The sequence below is a fragment of the Puntigrus tetrazona genome, chromosome 12 (assembly GCF_018831695.1).
Source record: "Puntigrus tetrazona isolate hp1 chromosome 12, ASM1883169v1, whole genome shotgun sequence".
Taxonomy (NCBI): domain Eukaryota; kingdom Metazoa; phylum Chordata; class Actinopteri; order Cypriniformes; family Cyprinidae; genus Puntigrus; species Puntigrus tetrazona.
In genome coordinates, this window is record NC_056710.1 from 13,552,000 (window position 1) to 13,574,858 (window position 22,859).

A 22,859-nucleotide genomic window follows, 5' to 3' on the forward strand; every position below is an offset into this window, starting at 1 on the left:
GAGTTTAAGGCATATGGATGTGAAATTCAAAAGAACCAGTCTCATGACAAGCCATCGGACTTTCACAGTCAGTACAGCTTTAATTGAACATTACTTGAGGCGAAAACTCATATTTCTTGTGCTTCCTTGATCTTTAGAGACTCAAATGTGTTCCCTGCAGAGCGTAATTTTTTCAAATCAATAATTAATCGTCAAAGTTATTTATTCATTTGTATCTTTGCCAATTATGGGCTTCTAATTAACAATTTCAATAATTGATATTTATCTCTGAAAGAGCTCGGTATCCATACCTTATGAAAAATGCATGAGCTGAGATATGGACTTGGATTTGTTTAGTGTTCTGAGAGAGCCGCATGCTCGGGGCTAAGACCAGGCCACTTTGACTTTTCCTCTTTGAGTCTGCGTTGCCCTATGATGTGCTGCTAATACAGGCCTCTTTCAAGGGCCCAAAGCGTCTGCTAGACATCATGTGATCTTATAAAAATCTTCTGCTCTACCATCCTCAGATACCACTTTTTTTGTTCTTTAATAACTAAGTTCAAAGAACAAGCGGTTTCCTTAATAATTTTCTTTTGTCTCTCAGGCATGAGATGACATCATGTCCGATCAAGCCGATGGACGTATCCTGCATGCAACATCATTTTGACACGTTTCATTCATTCAAGATTTCTGTGGGTTTTAAAAGGGATTTACAAAGTCTTAGTTTGACCCTTTTTTTTCACCCTATTTACAACTAATAATTTCATAAAATCATGCCAATAGATGTTGCATGAACTGAAAAAATAAAGTCTATATATATATATATATATATATATATATATATATATATATATATATATATTGCTTTCCAATCTAAGCATCCTAAATTTAAGATACAAATTGATTTTTATCCGATATTGAGTAAATGCTTAAAACTAAAACAAATATGTTGAAAATGTTGTATGAATGTTTTTTAAGCTAATAATGTTGATTCTTTTAAGCCTGTTTGGCAGATATTTTTTCCATTTTTTTTTTTTAAACAAATTTGTCAGAAAACAAGATTTACGATGATTAAACATTTTTAAGACATTTGCATTTGTAAACAAGACAAAAATACAGAAGAGGCAGTGTAATGAGAAGTTACTGCAAAAGTTATTTCCGTATTCCAGGATTGTGCTGCTAATACACCTCATTGTCTGCTCCATATTTTTTTCTACCAATTGATTTTTCTTTAATTGGCCCCTAAATAGTCTTAAATCTACCTCCATGAATGTCGGAATGTGGCATTCACTCCGTAAACATGACATTTGTTTGATTTTAATCAAATTTTCCTTTATTTCCAGTTGTAGTTGGGAAGGGAAAGCTGCTGGTAAAATACAGTTTGCTCAGTCAACAGTGCTAAAAGAGACAAATAGCCCTAATTAAGTGAGGCTAAATGGCACTTGAGCCAGAATAAAGCAAGCATCACAAATACATTCAGCATGACAGATCCACAGACCCGAAGGTCAGACGTAGTCGCTGCATGGACAGGCATTGCTGTTGACACACTGGGAGAGGTGGTTGTGTGATTTGGATCTTCAGTTGAGCTCAGTCACACGTCGCAGGGAGCCCATGGTAGGACTTGGACTGCCCCACTCGATGTACCTCCTGTATTCGCCAGGACGCAGGAAGAACTGGCGGCCAGTGTAGTTGGGGTGCTCGTGGAGGATCCAGTAGCCTTCCATGACATTGACTGAAGAGACGTCTCCGTTGTGGAATCGCTGACGTAGATCAGGGCAATCTTCATTCAGCTCCATTGCCTGACCACCGAAATCAGAGCGCTCGAAGATCTTCATCCTGTAGTTTCCAGTGTACTAGGGAAAAAGTAAGCAGTGTTACATAAAAAAAACCCTCCCCAAAAAGACACTGTTGCCTGACATGGCAATATCGGATCAGCCAATAGCGATGAGTTTGGGGTTGGACTCTATTCAGTCGATCAAAAGCAGATGAGGTGAGTGTCTGAGAAATCGAGTTTGTTCTCATATCATAAACAAAGTTAACTTCCCAAACTTTAAATCCAATTGAAAAAAAGTGAATTACAGAATTACTCGAAGAACAGTCATTATTTTCAGTGAGCTAGATTCTAATGACCCAATTAAAAATGTTTTCCTGTCCCAATAAGTTCTTTTTAATCGTTCTGTTTTCTACCTCTACTGACTGTACGGTAAAGACTCACAGGAGGAACCATGCGGCAGGAGCGAATGCAGTCGTTAAATCCAGCCCAGTGCTGGAAATCAGGGTATTCACCCTTGGACAGCATGTACTGGTATCCAGCGTAGTTGGGCTTCTCATAGGCCACCCAGCTTCCACTGTCTACTCGGATGGAGTTGCAGCGAGAAAAGTGGGCCTGCATGTCAGCGCAGTCTCCAGTGCACTCATAGTGACGGCCCTGGAACTTTTTCTCTTCATAGAAAATAATCTGTTGGACGGATGTAGAGAAAGAAGAAACATTACAGGTACACTTTAAATCTGAAGTTTCATTTGTTCTTTTTCTAAGTTGTTTCTAAATAGTTCTTTTTAATAGTACTATTCAAAGAAGTGAATATTTTATGGTCTGTCAATTTATTTATTTTTGCCTACACTATTTACACAGATTTAGTCATAAACCTTAACTGAACTCAACAGGGCTACCTTAGGCTAAAAGCTCTCTTGCTTCATTGTTGGAATTCATATTTTCTACAATTTAAAGCAAAATGAACATGCTTGGAACCATAACATTTCACAACATAATAGGATTGATATAGTCAAGAACACCTTTTTTTCTGTACTAAGGTTAAGCAAGGCTGAATTCAATTGTAATTCATTCTTTTGTCCATAAAATACACTCCCTTAAAAAAGAAGCTGTGACTGCTACAAAATCTAAAACTCTGATTACCATATAATAAAAAATATATATATTTATATTAAGTATCTTTACTTAATACAGAGTTGATTATTTTATCATGCTTTTTCAACATGTATTATATTAAAATTATTACAGACACAATTTAGTCACTTACCTTTGCCATTGTGACTGTTCTCTGAGCGGACCAAACCATTTCTGAGGTCAGGACCTCTTTATAGACCCGGCATGGATCAGGGCTTTGTGTGTGACTCACAAAACTCTGTCTGGTCAGCACAATGTGTTCTATAGAGTAGATGTGACTGTAGATCAGCCAGTGTGTAACCTCCTTTGTGTCTTTGCAAGCTTTTTTTTCTCTCTCTCTCTCCAAAGACAGCACCACTGCACTTTTCAGTGCTTGACAAAAAAGTTGCAAACTCTGCTTTTAGTTGCTTCAGGGCTTTACATGTAAATGCCATGAACTGGCAGGGACACATAAATGCAGATAAAATCCTAATATGAAGCTGGGATATGAAGTGATTTCCTTGAAACTGTCCTCTCACTTTTTTATTTTGATCAGCTTGTTTTATGGTTTGGAATGAGACTAAAATGAATTCTTCAACCACGTCAGATTTATAGAGTTGAGTTTGGTTTGAAACTGACATGCATGTCTTTATTTTGATGTGTATTGGCCAACGGATCAATGGATGTTTATACGAAAAACAACTGGCAAGCTGAAGAAACTTTCTGTTTCCTACGCTACCAAATAATTCAAAGCGTCATGAAGAAAAGACAGCATGCAAGAACCGTTTTAATCAGTTTCAGCGTCTTTAATGGGCATAAAAAGACACAGTTTACATTAAACTGCTCCTCATTCTCCTAAAGGAGCCAATCATGGGATTCATGCAACCCCATTCGCTGCAGGCTCTGTACTCTCCGGGCCGCAGGAAATACTGACGCCCTCTGTAATTGGGGTGCTCGTAAAAGCACCAGTAGCCCTCCATACAGTTACAGGAGTAGATGCCGTGGTAGCCAAAACGGTCGTAGACATTGGGGCAGTCATCTGTGAACTCCATCATGTTTCCGTACATTTCAGGTCTGTTGTAGATTCTCATGCGGTAGGCACCTCTGTACTGTTGTGTGGGGAGAAAAACAGCAGTTAGGGCTTTAGAGGAATCAATAATCAGGGCAAACGCGGAGACATTTGAGAGACCAGTTGTCAGAACGTTTGGGAGAAAACCTTGAACATTCTTGATGTCGCTGTTGAGACTGAGCCTTTGAACATGACTTCCTGCTGTAAACGTGCAACTTTCAAAGATTTTCAAGTAGACGTTTAGTCATTTTTGTCGAACAAACTCTAGTGACAGTGTCATGATTCTTCCACTGCCAAAAACAGAGATGAATGGAATTATGATGAGCTGCGCAGTCATCGGAGTGTGTCTTGCTCCATTTCAAATAACTAAATCTCCTGGTGGACCTGTGAACCTGTTTTTTTCCCCTGCATATATGAATTACTTCAAAGGGCTCGTTGATTGACGTTGCTTTTTTTAAAAGGTGTCTAACTGTGTGAAATAAAACCCATCAGTTTGATTGACTTACTGGGGGGAACATCTGACAAGATCTGATACAACTGTTGAAGCCCATCCAGTGGTGAAAGTTAGGATACTCCCCACGGCCCAGGATGTACTGATACCCCATATAGTAGGGCTTCTCGTAGCCCACCCAGTGACCCCCCATGACCCGTATGGAGTTGCAGCAGTTGAAGTATCTAAAAGTGTCAGTGCAGTCAGCAGAGCACTCATAAGAGCGCCCCTGGAAGTTGGAGCCTTCGTAGAAGATGATCTGACGGCAGAAGGAAAGAGTATGTTAGCGAGTGGAAGTGGTGAATGAATATGCAAACTTTGTCCAATCTTATGTGAAAGCAGCACATATCATGGCTAAACTTCTATGGATGATCGTCTGACTAGTTTGACCTTTGAAGCTCCTTTCAGACTATGTGTTCTTCAGGTTGTTCCAAGTCAAGGTGAAGCTCATGTCCCTTGTGAAAATGCCAATTCTAAGCATTAAGTATGACTTTAACCAGAAGCCACAACTTTCAGCGCCTACCTTTCCCATGGCTGCAGAGCAGGATGTCCACGCCGTTCTGCCGTACTGCCATCGAGGTCCTGGTGGACCTTTTATACTCTTCTACAGATGTATACACACTGCTGCCAGAGGCACGTCACAGAAACTAGAGTTTACCTTTGAAAACGTCACAGACCTTTCCATTATTCATTTCTCTAAAGACAACTAAAGCCACTCTCCCATTATTCCCGAATGCTAGAGTTTACCTATACAAATTCCCCTCACCTCATGAGCCTTACCAGCACACCAAGCCTTGTTCACCCATGACCCGGTGATGTGCTCTTTTCACAACACGCCACAAAAGGATCAGGAGGCATTATAACAGGCCTTTCTGTATATGGCACAATGTGAAGTAAAAATGGCATGTAAACAAATTTGAAAGAAAGCACAAGTTTCAGTTGATTTAAGTTAAAGTTATCCTAAAAGTTTATGTTATTCTAAAAACAGTGAGTTTTCGAGCTGGGCTTCACAGACTCCCAGACGGCCGATAGGGGGATGCTAGGACACTTTCAAATTCTGAGATGAAAAAGATTACATGGCTGTCAAAATTGGCAATTAGTCAGTTAATCGAGATATATATTAATCTTTATATATATTTTAATTTTTTAAAAAATAGTATAACATAAACATTGTGAATTTTATTTTATTATATTTATTTTATTTAATATCATATTTGATGATCCACTCATTCAAGTAAACATTTCCCCTACAATTGTTACCAGTTATTTTTTCTTTACAAATTGTAAAGTCCTCTTTAACTGGGAGATGTACAGAAAAAAATGTAGGAGAAGTTTAAAAAATAATAACATTATAAAACATTACGACATAAACTGGATGATTCAAATAAAACTGCTTATTAAATGAATAAGAAATATTTGATATTCTGTACAACTTCTAGATTAAGATCTGCTAAATCATTGTTCGACTAATAAAGAATTTTTATGTCGGAAAACTTCTAAAAATCCAAATTTCCAAACGTAGTTCTCTTCACATCTTCCTTCCATTTCTACATGTGAACTGCACTCCAGTGTCGAGGCCGCAGATAAAGCAAATGTTCATCACAGGTTTTTTTGAAATCCCTATATGGCACGATTTGTTCTCTATAGCTTTGTTTTTTGATGTCATCATCAAATATGCAATTACAGAGAAATGCAACTGTCACATTCTGTTTAGATTGAGGCAAACCAGCTTGACAGACATTTTGTCAACCGGTTGGTCTGGAGATTTTTATTGAATTATTTATTTTTAAATACTAATCACAGAGCATCCGAGAGTGGCTTCATCACAGCGCACATTATAGTACATCTGGTGTCTATTTTTCCTGCCGTGTGCATTTCAGGCTCTCATCTAAGTGATTCTGACACTATTGATTGTTCTGGAATGTGTTGACATAACCTCCGACAATATGTTGCCTTCTTTTGCTTCCATAGCCTGAAGAGTCGCTCTGATGCAAGGTCTTCATAAGGCTGTGTTGAGGTGGGTCATACATTTCATGTGTTTGTGTTTGTGTTATTGTGTGATGGTTGTTTCAACTCTAGGACAGTCGACTCTGGCATGTAAGCAAACCCCTCAGCTGACAGGCAAAAGGCCAAAGAGAGTTGGCCTTGTGTTTCTATTCTTTTCAAAGCTGAGCTTCACTCTCTACATCTCTCCTTTCATCAAGATGAGGAGCAACGCTCTGTTTTGTGTATTGTTTTTTGCCCGTTTTACTCCAGAGATAGACAGCTTTTTGTAAAACAATAGCCACACTGTTCTTTGATAGCCACTCCGGCATCGTTTTAAAACTCGGCTCGGAGAGCGAGAGAAGTTGTAGTTAGCGTTTTGTTTCTTTATCTGTCATGGGCTTGAGCTGACAGTCACAAATATTATTAACGTGTCAGATCTCAAATATGCAAAAAGTCCAAAGACTGATCTTCACCGATCACGCTGAAAATCTATTTTAAACCTGCATAAACAGAAAGTTTTTCAATTTCAAAAAATGACAACAAAGAAACATTATGACATCAAATGGACAATTAAAATGAAATTATTATTAAATGAAGAAGATATATTTAAGATTCAGTTTATTTATAGAGAACTTAACTAATTAGCTAATCTAATTAGCTAGCTGGTTATTTTTCCTCACTTTTTAATTTATTTTAGACTAAATGCCAGTATCTAAAAAATATATATCAGAAATAAACTTCAACTTTTGAATTTCACATTTTCAACCCTAAATTTTATACTGATGCTATAATTTGTACAATTTTTTTTTAAACACACTACGAGTCAAAAGGTCAAAGCTATTGCTCCAAAGCAGATTTTCAGCCATTACTCCAGTCTTCAGTTTCACATCCTTCAGAAATCATTCTAATATAATGATTTGGTGCTAAACAAATGTAATAATAATATTAAACAGCATTTTTTACTAGTGGTCTCGGACGTTTTTGGACACAATTGTATAAATGATTGACTAGTCTTATATCTTTTGTGAGAAAATGTCTTTTAATCTAACTTTCTGTCTCCTCCTCTTCTCAGCTTTTTTCTTGGCTTAGTTAGCGATTACTGTACCACATGTACTCTGCACTACAGGAATGGTTCTCTCACATCACAGGCTTGCAAATAGTAATCTTGAAAGCACTACAAGACATTTCATCCCCACACGGGGCAAAATACTTCAAATAAGCCCAAGCTTTCTCTCTTGGTTCCCCCTGGAGAACAAAAAGCCAACACTTAAGATCTTTTGCTCCCTCTCCGGTTGAGAGAAACGAGGAGAGAAAGAGAAATGGAGAGAGTTGCTTTGGACACAGACAGAACGTAACAGTACAGCAATATCACAATTAGATTATTTTTATTGTGCGGTGTTTAAATGTGCAAAATACACTCATTCCTTTTATTTACAATGAGGTCCAAATAAATCTCAGGTCACTACTTTAACTTCAATTTTATAGATATATATTATAAAAATTAAAGTAAAATAAATATTTTACTTTTCATAATATATATATATATATATATATATATATATATATATATATATATATATATATATATATATATATATATATATAGTATACACACAAATATATTATATACATAATATAATTTATTTTTATTTTTATTATTTCCTGTCTTTCTCTGTTATTTGTTCAGTAGCTGTGAACCTGACTATTCTCTTGGTTTATCTAAAAACTTACATTTAGAAACTCTAAAAACAAAAATGGACATGGTCTAATTTTGTGACATTACAGGAAAGGCTAAGAAGACTCTTTTAATGCTTAAACAGTCAAAATGGCAAACAAATAAACTGTCGGTTTCTTGATTATGGCATTAAATTGGAATTGTATGTATAATCTAGAATTAGGCAGCACACAGCACCCAAGTAAACATAATTCATTATTATTATTTCAGGGTTGAGGACAATATGCAGTGGACTTTGCAGTCCCAGATATGAGTATTTAAAGAAGCCAACGGTGCGGGTTTTTAAACAGAAAATGTGTCATTTCAAGTACTTTATGGTTCTAGGACAAAAGCTCTGCCCTAGTGAATGGCAGCTGCCGCTTCTCTCCAATTAGCCTCGCGAGTTCGTAAGAACGGGCCTTAATCTGCTGTTGAAGACGGTGTGATGTGGCTGGGTGAGCCAAAGCCTCGCGTGTGAGGGGGAGGAAGACGAGGGCCCCTTTGCTGAGAGATCATCCTCCTGTTGTTGTGCGGAGCTGCAGACGGGCCCTGTCTGTCCCTGCCAGCGCGCAAGCCTCGCTATCGCCTGCGCCAGACGCTGCCTACGCTTGCCGGCCACTCTGAGAGCGTGCCAGGGACGGCTTTGTGGAGATGTGTCTGATGTGCTCCATCTTTTCTTTTGGAGGATAATTAAAAGAGGAAATAGTGGTGGAATATACACTGAAGAATGGAGGGATTGGGGAGGCTTCTGAAGCCATTCAAATAATGGATGTGGTTATTATTTAGTTTATACTTTGTTTACATGTTTTGTGTCTCTCTCTCCTTCGCCACACTCTATTGGGTAGTTTTATAAAACTTTTCTGTAGAAGGTTTATCAAAATGACTTTAGCCCCAGATTGCATCTAACATACGTGCCATTCGTACGTCTTTCAGTCACTCATTCATTCGTTAAAACATTTTTTTTTAAGTTCTGGAAATCAATCTCATGCTCATCCAGGCTAAAGTTTATTTGATGTATTTATGAAATGCGTCAGAACAGTTAGATATTATTACAATTTAAAGTAACTATTTTCTATTTTAATGTATTTTAAAATAAAATATATTCCTGTGATGGTAAAAATGAATTTTTAGCAGCTATTATTTCTTTAGTGTCACTTAATATTTCAGAACTCATTCTAATATGTTCATTTATTCACCAAGAAACATTATTATCATTGTTAAAAATAGTTTTTCTGCTTAATATTTTTGTCAAATAAAGTAACATTAAATAACAGAATAGCTGATTTGTTATAATTAATATAATTTTAAAATGTTATTTCAACATGTAGAATTAGTATTTATTTTAATGTTATTATATATAAAACTGAAAGAAATAAATTGATACTGAATTTGCCAAATTTATGAAATAAATACATTTCTTTAAGCGTGTCTTTAACCTTGTCGTATTGCTCGCGCTTTTTAATGGCCACCTTTTCGTTTCTTCTTTTTTACTAAATTCAGGCGGTCCTCATCTTTAAGCTACTCTTCGTAACTTATCCCAGGTTAACGTGCTCAGATCCGAAATCAAACATGAGTATGCATTATGGGTTACTTGGTTTGTCTTCCTCACATCTCCTTTTCAGATGAAACCGAGCGGTCCAGGTAAAGACAACCCTCTCACGTGACGTTTCCCCCACCTTCCCATGGCTCAGAGTTTAAAGAGTAAGTTTCTTTTGTGTGATCTGCCCTCATCTCAAAACATTCTGTGTTTACTGACACATGACAAAAAAAAGAGAGAGAGATCTTTTCATCTCCTCTTTTAAAAGGAGGAATCTCCTTACAATGCATCCGTGTGTTTAAGGCAGAGGCTGGCAACAACACACGCAACTTCAATAGAGCTCCTTGAACACACGGAGAAAAGGTGCACCCGAGCTGCCGATCTACCCCAACCTTTCTACAGCCTTAAATATATAATCACATGTGATGCCATTTTTTGCTTCTTCAAATTTGGCATCAAAGTAAATGTGTTCTGACAACAGTTAGTGACAAGGGCTCCAAAGGAAAAGAGGAAAGTCGGCCGTATCAATTATTGATCGTGTGGCTCTCGACCTGAGAGAAAGAGAGAGAGCATTGTCATAATGAAATATGTGATTTTGTACAAAATAAAAAAATAATAGATAAAGGTCGTCCCATTGTTCTGAAGACTTATGAGTTTGATTGACAGCCTGCAAATTCTCTTCGTTCACTCGTAAAGGAGATCAAAAGACAGTTCTTCTCTTTGCCCAAGGCCACTTGCAATTTATTTAGAAGCCCTGCGCTTGTGTCCCAGCAGGTATCACCGCCGAACCGAGCCACTCAGGATAATCACAACTTTAAGCCGTCTCTCCTCCTCACTTGCTTTCTTTGTCAAATTAATGTAGCCGAGAAGCTGGTTCAGTTTCTTAGCTTAAACAGGGAAAATATAAAAAAAAAAAAACTGAATTAGAATGTGCAGTGGTCCTAAAAGTCCACACATGCCACATAAGAAAAAAAAAATGTAATTAAAACCTGGAGAAATTCAGCCTGCGGTGTGAGCATGAGATTTCTCTCCAAAACACATTTAACACATTTTAGATTCTGCACTATTTGCAGGTCAATGTGTGAAACTGTCATCTCCTTTCAGTCCTTTGGATCATTTCAAATAACGTTGAGGAAGATGATCATCTGATTTATACGGAAGTTCATACGGATCAAGCGCTTCCGTATAACAAAAGACATTTGTGTTGCTTTTCACTCAAACTGTAGTAAAAAAAAAAAAATTTTAATTAAAACCTAATTCATTAACAATTTCCATTGCACAGAAACTTTTGACAAGTGCTGGATACATTTATTTACACAAACTTTTTCCCAACTTTGGGAAAAATAAAAGATTATTGGAGTATATTTTACAAGAAAATACTACCATAAAATGTCAGGTTTCATTCAGTGTGTTAATTATCTTTTTGTAACTGTGAAATTTACAAGTAATTTCTGAGTAAAAAAAAATTCTCTCTCTGTGTCTCTCTTCATATATATATATATATATATATATATATATATATATATATATATATATATATATATATATATATATATATATATATATATATATATATATATATATGTGTGTGTGTATGTGTGTGTGTGTGTGTGTGTGTATATATATATGTATATGAAAAGAAAGAGAGACATATATATATATATATCATTCATTACCGACTATGTTTCTGAGTTTCTGAGCATGTGTACATAAAAATATGCAATCGATGGTAGTGGAAGAAGCCACTCTGCTCTGTAACCAGCAATAAATAACACTGTTTATTTCAAAGGGACGCAGCAGTTCTCGTGAGCAGCGGAAGGCTTGAAGAAAAATAGGGCATTCATATGGGAGCAAGTGAAGGCATGAAAAAATAAAAGAAAATAGAGAGCAGTGTGAAATTCCTTTTGAGTGGTTTGAAATGAAGTAGCGTTTGAAATGAAATGTTTTGTTCACCTTCGTGCTGGTGCACCATATCTCTCAAAGAGTGTTTGAAAAACCTTACGCATCACATTAATAATACACAGGAGGACGCTTAATGGGGTGTGTGGCTCGTCCCCATATCGATAATGATGAAACTGTACTGATGAAACTGTTTACCCCTTTTTTTTAACACCCAAACGTGCGGCACAGATTAAACTCTGTTCTGTAAATGCCTTCAGAATGGTTAAATTAAAATGACACGGTGTGGAGAAGTGATAGCAAGACGCGCTACGCAACGACAAAAACTAATAATGACTCAAATAAAGTCTGGAGCGTGCCATTTTTAAATAGCTCGCGTCTTTTTCGCAATATAGTATGAACAATCTTTTTTTTATTATTTTATTTTTAATGTGACATAATCATTACTGATTTAGTGACCGATTATCGATTTACGCCATTTTTGTTACGTTTGCGTGAGGCGTGCAAGGCGACATTTCCGCGAGGATGCAGAGATTTGGACTGCATAGTGAAAAATGCTAATTGCGTAACGAAGTCTGCAAGCTTAGCAGAAGAATGCGCGACGGCCAAGTAATAAATAATTATTAAAATGATGTAATCAGTCGCATCAATCTGCCGCTGCGTCGTTTGAACGCTTCAAAGCGTTTCCCTTTCACACCGCTAGAGTGCAGTAGAGCTTTAAATGTGCTCCCCGCTATCCCTCTCTCCACGGCTTCTCTCTCTCTCTCTCTTTTTATTTGTAAAATAATTCCTGGAAGAAGTGTGCAGACAGATATGTATTTACCGGCTGTGTCATCTCTCTGTGCTCTAAATCCTATCAGCTGCAGCAGGTGCTGCGCTGGGCTCAGACTCAGACTCAGACGCAGGTCGTTTTAAACAGCTGCTGTGAGGGAGCTGACCTGGAGCACAGGCCATTCATACACACAAACACACACAAACAAAGATATGTGCACACACAGCACACATGCACATATGTAAAAGCCCTTTGTTTCGGTCCTGCCGTATTCCGGCGTGTTGCATGTTGGGATATAGCCTACACGACCGTTATTAACTGTAGCTAAGTTAAACGTTTTAGTAGGCGCTTGAGAGACGGCAGTGTTGATAATTAAATATAATATTTATTTTTAATCATGTTCAAACATTTTTCCAGGAAATGCCGATACTGACAGCGTAGACTAAATGACGACATACTCCGTAATTAATTAAATACAGGAATTAATAGTTAAATTATAAATAATGGTATGTTTTTCTTTATTCCTGTATTATATTAACATTACATTGTTAAAGACATAAGCGTTACATTTCGATAAGGTGTACCTCTAAAGTTGAGTTTTGATACTTTTTAATTCTGCATTTACATATTTTTAAAATAATAAAAATGCTATATCTTTGTATGTCAGAAAGAGCAGTGTTAGTATGCTATTTGTGAGTTTTATTAGCTACTTCAAAATAATAAGGGTTATAAACATGGGCTTATAGCTATAGGCTAAATGTTGTTAATATAGCTAATATTTGTTACAATCGTACAGAGCATGTTCAAACATTATTTTCAAGAAATGCTGATACAGACAACATAAGTTACGTCATGATTATTTACATACAGTGAATAAAACGTAAGTAATTTTGCCAGGAGTGAAAACAAAGTTTTGAGAGAATATCGGCTATATTACGTTCAATGGATAGCTTACCGTTGTCTACCAACAATAGTCTAGCAACTTTCTAGACAAAAACTCCATTGAGCTGTTTTAAATGTGAGTTGTGACAGTTGTGGGATTTAGAGCATGTTTCCATTGTGTTGCATTGTAAAGACTGTTGTTCCTCACAGCCTCGTTTTCATCAGCATTAAACTCATTAAGGCATTTGCCTGCAAAGTTCAAACTAAATATTTTACACAAACCAGATTTGGGTTTACAAATTTGAATTAACATTTGTTTCAAATAAAAAAAATCTATATTTCTGAATGACCAAAAAATATAATAGTAGTGTTTTAGAATTTATCGTACTACTGTTGTTACACGATTTCATAACATCGCACGTGCAGTTCGGTGTCCAAAAAGATCACTTTAGGTAAATCGTTTGCTTTTTAAATCTAATTTGATGACCTTTGTGGTTTTCAGCTAAACTGTTACTGCTGCGCTCTGAGATTTTGCAGTTTTGTCAAAGTTAATAGGTGATTTGGTTATTCCAAGCATAGAGAAAATGCTTTAAATATAGGCCCGCTGCTGAAATAGTACGGGTGTGCTAATTCTGTTGCGTTACTGCGATTGTCGTGGTGTTAACATACTAATGGCTTCGTGAAATTAGGCGAGCGTCCTACAACTCTGCAAACGTTACCCATGTTATTTTGATAAACACAACTGCTGTGATTGTTTTAAGAGCTGCAAAGCTTTCATGTCATTCGAAAAAGACTGACGCCGGTCCGGGTCACGACTGTGTGTGTGTAAGCAGAAGCTGAGTCTCGGTTGGTGAACTGGTTAGAAGTTTGAGATTGTTTGAAAGGCCTGAAGAATCAAGAGCGACTTGCAGCAGCATCCCTGGAAATGCCTGCAGGTCCTCAGAGAAGATCACCAAATTAAAAAAGGCAGGGAAATAACACCAATTCCCACCATCAATACCGTGGTTCTTATTCTTTTTGCTTTCAACTTTTGTTTTTCCCCTTCTTTCGCTCTCTCTCTCTACTCCCATCACACTGTTGTTTTCTTAGTATGTTTTTCTCTCGTTCCGCCTTTTCTGTCGCTGAGCACTGCAGCCACTTTCAAAGGCTCGGCTGTCACGCGCCGGCTTTGAGAGCTAGTTTAATTTTTAACGTACATGTTGTCAGGGTGCCGTCAGCTGTGATTGACAGGTTCGTCCCAGAGCAGCCCTGCTTGGCAGGCTGGCGTCTTTTGTCAGAGAGAGCGAAGAGAAGCAACAAAGAAAGGAGAAGAGGAGGAAAAAACACACATAAATAAAACACAAACCCCCACTTACACTTTTCAATAGAGATTCAATTAAACCAAACTTAACGTTGAGCTTTTTCATATGCCGGGAATGGACTTGATATTTCCTTTTGTTCTAAAACGAAGATCCAGTTCGGAGCGTAGCTCTCTTGGAAAAAGCGCGGAAACGAGATAAACATATAGGTGGAGATATGAGTGCTTTGCTATATATACAATATAAGCAAAAAGAAAAGAATCAGCTTAATGCAATAGTATCTTGTAGTGACCAGAAGTGACTGAATATATCGTACGCTCCTCTATATATAGCTGTTTTGCTATTACATCAATCTAGATAGCAAAAAAACCCCATGGTATTAGTACTTTAGGCTATTTGAGCATTAGCAGAGCTGACACAATATATCATGTGCTTACATAAGCAGTTATATGCATGGCCCTAGATGATCTTTCTGCAGACTCAAAAGAATCTTAGAAGTGTATTTGCAGATAAATTTCTTTCTTTTTTTTTTGTCTCTCCCAGTCCGGCGAGATGAAGACATGAGACCCCTCTAATGTAAACACTGAGCAGGACAGTCTTTGGTGTGTCAGGATTCTGACAGGACCGCCGCAAGCCAGTTCATCTCTGCGCATGCATCCACACTAGCCATAACTGTTTGAGAACGAAAAGAGCAGGACGAGAAGTTCACAACTGCATTCAAGATGCAAACAGCAGAGCTGTCCTTGCGACATGGGATTTGAGTCGTTTAACATTTATTTTAATCAAAACCAAAAGCCACAGAATGTAGTTTTTACTGGCTCTCGCGAACTTAATTTTTTTGTTGGGTTCGTTTAGAGGCGTTTGGATTCAGTGTGGTTTGTGATGCTGGCTGCAATAATTCTTTTATGAATAAAAGCTACAGTGGATGTTTTTTTTCACTCGGCTGCATTTTTATGTCGCTGATTGCTCCTTACATACCATTCTATTAATTCTTTTCAAGAAGCATAGGTTACTTCAAGGATTTAGGGTCAGGTTTTTTGTTATGTGTCGTTTTATTTGTTAAAAAGTTTGAGGTTTGGTAAGATTTTTATATGTTTTTAAAAGAAGCTTATGCTCACCAAAATCAGCAATATTGTGAAGTAATATTACAATATAAAATATCTGTTTTCCATTTGAATATATCCTTATATTCAAATAATGTATTAAATATGATGTATTACTATAATTCATATTCATTCAGAAGTAATCTGTGATGGAGAAGCTGAATTTTCAGATGCCATTATTCCAGTCTTCAGTGTCACACGATCCTTCAAAGACACCTCAAAGTTGGTGTTCAAGTTGAAAATTCATATTTTTTATTTGTGTGGAAACTGTCACAAATAAAGCACATTTTTTCAGGACTGTTTTTAAAACGACAAAGTTCAAAAGTACAATAAGTATTCGAAATAGATATTTTTAACCACTGTACGTAAAAGTCTTCACCTTTTGATGAGTTTAATGCATCCCCGTCGAACAAATGTATTAATTTCTTTTACAAAATATTTTAGACTTAGGATTTTTTGAACATTGTGTGTCTAAAAGGTTATAACGGACTTGCAGTTTTTGTTTCAGTTCTTAAAAGTTTGCCAATTCTTAATATATTTCCACATTAAATTATTTAAACCTTTTTGCTTGAACTAAGTTTTAATGCGAGGGGTCTTTTTGCCAGTTTTGAGGGCCACACATGATGCCTGAGTGTCTGAGATAGGTGTACATTTTTCCCCCTCTGCCAGCATCTTTTTAAATAAAAACACATCGTGCATTTGATAACGCCTTGACATTTGACAGTCTGTTCAGACCAATCAAATGAAGCAGACTTTTTTTTTTTTCTTCGAGCCGTCTAGCGGAGCAGCATTGGGGAAAAATAGTCCTGTCACTCCTCAGAAGCCTATCAAAGACTGCCTTAGCCACAACGATCAACTTCTGATAGCGCTGTCGCCGCCCCCTTTTTTTATTTATTTATTTTATTTATTTATTTTGTAAACCAGCCTGTTGAGACATCACAGCTAACATCAGAGCTAAACCATGATGGGATGAAGTGCCCCACTTTCCTCGGAGAAGCGGCGGGTTGTTTTTGTCTCACGGATGGAGGGAAGCGATGGTGACTCTCTGTCAGTCACGACGGAGATGGAATCTGAGGGAAACGGGACCAAACCGCTTCCTGGTCATCACCTTGCACCCTCGTTATAAAAGTAAAGCGCGGCTCGCATTATGTATGTGAGTTCCTCCAGTGAGGGTACTCTTAAAAGAAGCAACAAAGCTTCCAGTCTCCATGGTTACATAATTTATAGCAGCCAAATTCAAACAAAATTTAACACATTGCCATTCATCTAAGGCCACGTGTATAAGAGCACAGTTAACTCCAAAGTGATAAATTAATAACACTGCACCAGGGTATTATGGGAATGAGCATGTTTAATGATTCTGTTTGACAACAAAAGGAAAGTGTCTGAATCCCAGGGAGTCGCCAGCGCCTTCCTTTTCTTTTGCTACACTATAAGCCTGTATGTACAGTTGTTAGATGATATGATAAATACCATTATGAAACGGATAGTTCTGGTCCTGGTTGACTAGTCAAGACCTAGCTAAAATGGGCCAACTTAAAATAGTATAAGCTTTGATATAAAACAGCTGTTCATCTCGCTGCTATGCATATCATCGCGTTTTTGTTTACGTGTCAAGAACGGCATATTTTGTTGTCACCAAATGTAGTATCATAAAAAAATTATTGAAAGAAGTCTCAGATGCTCACCGAGGCTACATTTATTTAATCAAAAGTACAGCGAAAAGGAATCTTGTGACATATTGCTACAATTTAAAATAACTGCTTTATTATTTGTATTTTAATTCTATAAGAATATATATATATATATATATATATATATATATATATATATATATATATATATATTCAATATATTTCTTCAGTCTTCAGCGTTACATGATTCTTCAGAAATCATTCTAATGCTGAAGTGATGATTTATTATTATTATCAGTGTTTTAAAAAAATGTTTTGCAATATATTGCTTGCAGTAGATTTGTAGATTTTTGATATTTACACTAATTCTATTTATCGAATTATCCATTCAGATTATTTTTTTCAGAATGGCTTTTTCAGGCTTCTCTTTGATTCACTTCTTGCATCATTGAACTAAGACCATTAAGTGTGGTAGTGGTATTATTCACTAATCAGCAATTCAGCAGCAGCTCAAGTTTACGCCGCACAGCTGAGTCAGTGCACCGCAACGCAGAGCACAACTAAAATCTCATGCAGTCAGTCAATATTGAAGAGATTTCACTGGAATTCACATCAATTGCACCTCCTTTCTTCATATGAAAGGGCCTCTGTTGAAAACAAAAAAATATGTCAGAACAGAACCCCCCCACCCCCAACAAAAACATCCGGACTTCCACTTATTACAGATCGTGAGTCAGGAGGCAGGTGTCGAGTTTTTGAGAAATTATTTGAGCGTGTGTGTGTGTGTGTGTGTGTGTGTGTGTGTGTGTGTGAGACAGATTTCTATTCCTCACTTGTAAAGCCTCTCACTTAGAACTCGCTCGCAACACACAACAGATAAACAAACCTTCACATTTCAAAAGGAAACTCTCAGACGTGGATGTGTGATTCTTTTTTCATCATCACTGTTCTCACTTATCATGAAAGGCAGCTTTCGATGTCAGTTCGATAATAGACAGCCCGTCTATTCGCCGTGCGTGCTTAAATACTGCCGAGTTGCTGCCGTGTGCGATGGAGAGCGGACGTCTCTTGAAGGAATGACGCAGAGCAATTCTTCCTCGTCTTTATTCTTTTTTTTCCTCTGCATGCTTTGACCTCTTCTTTGCACCAGGTGTGGGTTTCCTTGATCCCCCTCTTCCTCTATTTGCAGTGCCCCCACCCTCCGCACCCCCTGGTATGAATGATTCACTGCGAGAACAAGCGCTTTCCCTCCCCAAGAGTGTGGAGCACGGTGAAAAAGCCATGCAGCAGAGCCAAAGCTCCACTCTGATCTCGCCATGTTGTGTAACTCTTCAGAAAGCCAATGTTCCTAACTCATACTCGGTCTTTTTTTTTTTTTTTCAGACTGTAACGCTCGGTATTGACTGTTTATGCTTTTTAATGTTTGCGGAGAGGGCCTGGGGCTTGCAATGGGGGGAACCGTTCTTCTTGACACACTTAACGCCCCCGTAGTGAACTCTCGCTCCCAGCACTCCTGGAAGTACAGAGACCCCATCACCAGCCGGGAGTGGGTATGAAAGCCAGCACCCGCCGCGCTGCTCGAGAGAGATCACCCAACGCACGATTAAGACGCTCAAAAGGCATTCTTTCACACAAAATATTTACACAACAGCCCCCCTTCCTATCAAAGCTGCAGAGGCTCTCTTCTGCTGCGCTTTCTTTGGGGAAGTTTGAGGGCACTGGAGATAGACAGAGAGAGAGAGAGAGAGAGAGAGAGAGAGTGAGAGAGAGAGAGTGAGCATGCACAAGCTCGCAGAGGGCACACTTCGGTCATATTAAGCAAGGAACAACTCTGTCTCTCATTCTTTTTGTCTGTCCGACTCTTTTACGCTCTCTCGAGGTCCCATGTGAGCGACAGCATGGAAATATTCTTGGATCGAATCTGCCAATAAATGTATGCGGGTCAGCGTATAAACGTCAGGGTTGCTGTGGTGTTATCTCAGAAATCCATTCCAGCTGGAGTGTTTACAAATATCGTATTTTAATAGACTAGTTGACATTTATTAGATCGAACTGACATGAGTGAATGTGATTTTTTAAGATGCTGTTTAAAAGGACAGATTACAACAGCTTCGTAGTTTTTAAAAAATCGTAGGCCTATTTTTAAAAATGTTAAACTTTTTAACTTATCTATAATGCGTGTACAAAAAGCGTTCAAATCTGAACAATTCTGCATTTTTGCAGCTTATAATATTGCAGTTTCAGTTCTTTTGGCATGCATTCATGCATTAAATAAATCTAGTGCAAGTCACTTTGGTTAAAAGTGCATGCCAAAATGACGTATATATTGAATATGTCTAAATTGTTAAAACATTAAAAATTATGAATAGTTGTTAAGTTTAGGATTAAGAATAAGGCATTAACATGTGCCTAATTAGTACTAATAAATGCCTAATATTTTAGTAATGTATGCAATGCAAGCAGATAAGGTACTAATAGGTTTAACAGCAAAATAAAGTGTTACGAAAATTTCTTAGTAGCTTATAAAACATCAAATATTCTAACTGATACTTTAAACTGATAAGTGTGATGTGCTACCTCACTACAGGGGGATTTTGCACATAAATATTTTGTAATTTAGTTTGTACATGTCTTTTTAAGAATTTAATTTAAATGGTAAAGACAGGCATACAGGAAACAATATACATTTTTCAAAACAAATTAGAAATAAATACACCTTTAAGCACTGTCCAGTTTCCAGTTCAGCCTTTTTTAATTTAAAATAATACCCTCTAATATTAAGACCGAAGATTATCTTTGGAATTGTCTTTTGTCTGTATTCAAATTTGGGTAGTTTGCGTTAAAAGCTCAATCCACTACCTTCACTTTCCACGTCCCAGTTCCTGTTATCAGATAGGTAATCAGTCTATGGTGGGTCAAATTAGTATAAACAGCCTTTACCAACAAGATTTGCACTTAATGTAAATAGAGACTTGATTTTTGGCTTTTATGTTGGAGCCTCGATGGGCATTCGCTCGCTGACCCCAACACATCAATCAATAATCGCATTTTCCAGAAGTGGATTTAAAATCTTGCATTTCATGTATTTTCACTGAACATTTCTAATTCTCCGTCTCCATTATTGCCACGTGGTCAGATGGTCCCAGATGGCGGGAACAGTTATTAAAGACCGTTGGATGTTGGGTAGCAGTGGCATCCAAACCCACCCCCTCCCCTTTTTTCCAAAAGACAAAGATGTCATAATGTGCTAATGAGAGAAGACGGCTAAGACCTCCTACCTTCCTTCCCCCCGCCTCTTTGCGACCACGGCCGCAGGTCGTCTCCAGGCGGGCAAGGCCTGCTCGTCAAAGGCACCGGCCCTCGCACCATATTGATCGCCAACTCGATGAAAGGTCAGCGGACCCCCGCTTCCACTCATCACCATAGTTGCCCACCATCTCTGTCCCTCATCCTTCGCGGCCCACCCCTCCTCCGCCGACTAACCACCACCTGGGGGAAAAGGAGAGCTCGCAAACGAGCTAATCATCGCTTACGATGAACACCTCCTGACTGGCTGACAAATGTCAGGGTGACTTGTACAGGATTTAAAAAAATAAATAAATAAGAAATGAATTAATTGCACTGGTTAATTAGGTCCCTGAGGCCTGAGCGCTAATTGCAAGCCACAGAGCTGGCGAGCCTCGAAAGCCCAAACAAAAGAGGGAGCGTTCAAACAAACAGGCAAGCTCAAGAGCAGACATACCACAGATACACACACCGACACACACGACTCGCATGGGCTTTTTTCCCGCTTTCGCAAGCCTCCCCTCTCCTTGTGTAACTCTGTGACCTGCCAAATGTTCTCGGCGTCTTGATGTGCGACGCAACACGAGGCATTCAGTCACAGAAATCTGCCGCATTCCACAAAGCATCTGTCTCGGTACCACCCGCATTCATTAAGTTTGTATCAATTAGCCGTTATGACTTAGCAAACCTCTATTTGTGCTTGGCACTTTGAAAATCTTCCTAAAGTGACTGTGTCCCTCAGTGTACCCTTGTGTCATCCAACTTTAGCTTCACAAAGTGTCTCTCGCACTTAATTAGAAAGAAAAAATGAAAGAAAGAAAAACAAAACTCTGTGTATTCATCATCCTCTCTGCGACAGTTTCTTTGCCTTTTTTATGTTTCCCACTCAAGTGCAAACTTGAGAGATGGTGTGTTTTGTCAAGGTTGTTTGAAAGACAGGAAAGAGTGAGGAGTGGGGTAAATGGGGCTCTAGATCCATCGCGTTTCACAACTCTACCCGTCACTGCTCCTGTTTCCGCAATTATCAGTTACTATGATAGTCTTTCTCAGGCTTCGTTCACTTTTTAGAACTCGATCTTTGAGTTGCGTACTCTATGTGTCTGTTGTCTTTCAGTCAACATCCACTTCTCCAAAGCTCAGATTGTGTGGGCGTCATTATATGCTTCAGTCACAAACTGTACATCTTTCTATGATTGCATATTTAAGTTTAAGCCATGTTTGAGAAGTTTGCATGTATCGGAGTGTGTGCATATTTATTTTGTTTTAGATAAAGCGTGTGATTCAAATCCCCATACTGGGGGAAAGATGAATACATGTGGAAGACATCACCACAAACATCTTTGGTGGTCTGGTTGCTTTCATAACTCTTCTGCTCTTAAATCGATTAGCGCTGTCATTTATGGTCCTAGTGTTGCTTTTGGGTGTCGTAATGCTATCTATTTTACGTTTATGTCTTTTTATGTTGATATTTCTTATTTCACGTTCATGAAATGTGTGGTGATCATTTAATTGTAATTTTTTTTGGAGCTGGTGTACTGGTGTGCTGGCGTACTGAATTTTAAAATAGGAGTAATTTGGTTAGATATGGCACAGTAGATCGTGCATATGTTTAAAATATGTTGCCTAATGGTTTGATGTTTTTTGGTAACACCTTAGAATAAGTAACACTTGTTAACTATTGACTGACTTTTCCCTCAATAAATAATGTTAATTTGCTGCTTATTAATAGTTGTTAAGTTTAGGATTAAGAATAAGGCATTAACATGTGCTTAATTAGTACTAATAAATGGCTAATGTTCTAGTAATGTATGCAATGCAAGCAGATAAGCTACTAATAGGTTTAACAGTAAAATAAAGTGTTACCAAAATGTCTTAGTTGCTTATAAAATGTCTAACTGATACTTTAAACTGATAGATAGTTTTTAAAAGAAAAAAGGGGGAGAGGGGCACAGTTATGTCACTTCAAACTTCTGCAGAATGCAAACGATTTTGAAAAAGGTATGACTGGGCACCATAAATACATAAATAACGATGCAGTATCTTTTGTGTTCCACAGAACAAAGTAAGTTATACATGTCTGGAATAACATGACCATGAGTAAATAGTTTTTCTATTGACTAACCCTTTCAAAACTGAATACCATATTCATTTATTCCCAATGCGCCGTTTGTGTAATGTTTTAGCCACAGCTCTATATCACCTCATTAACATTCAGCAACATCCTTGACCTCAGGAAACGGGGTCTTATTGCATTCTGATGAGCTGCTAAACAACAGTGCGTTCTCTAAATACCCCCTGCAACATCATCACGCTCTCATTCTTGACTT

At 37.8% G+C, this 22,859-nt stretch overlaps 2 protein-coding genes across 2 annotated transcripts; both read right to left on the minus strand.

Annotated features, from left to right (window-relative positions):
- Nucleotides 1-1,556: 1,556 nt before the first annotated feature.
- Nucleotides 1,557-3,026, minus strand: crygmx (crystallin, gamma MX). The gene is made up of 3 exons (XM_043254360.1): nucleotides 3,018-3,026; nucleotides 2,195-2,479; nucleotides 1,557-1,832 (listed from the first exon to the last, which is right to left on the minus strand). Exons 1-3 carry the CDS (start codon nucleotides 3,024-3,026, stop codon nucleotides 1,557-1,559), a joined length of 570 nt encoding a protein of 189 aa, XP_043110295.1.
- A 667-nt stretch (nucleotides 3,027-3,693) lies between these two features.
- crygmxl2 (crystallin, gamma MX, like 2) lies at nucleotides 3,694-5,091 on the minus strand. Its single transcript, XM_043254237.1, has 3 exons — nucleotides 4,946-5,091; nucleotides 4,439-4,681; nucleotides 3,694-3,972 (listed from the first exon to the last, which is right to left on the minus strand). Exons 1-3 carry the CDS (start codon nucleotides 4,952-4,954, stop codon nucleotides 3,694-3,696), a joined length of 531 nt encoding a protein of 176 aa, XP_043110172.1. The 5' UTR covers nucleotides 4,955-5,091.
- Nucleotides 5,092-22,859: the final 17,768 nt, after the last annotated feature.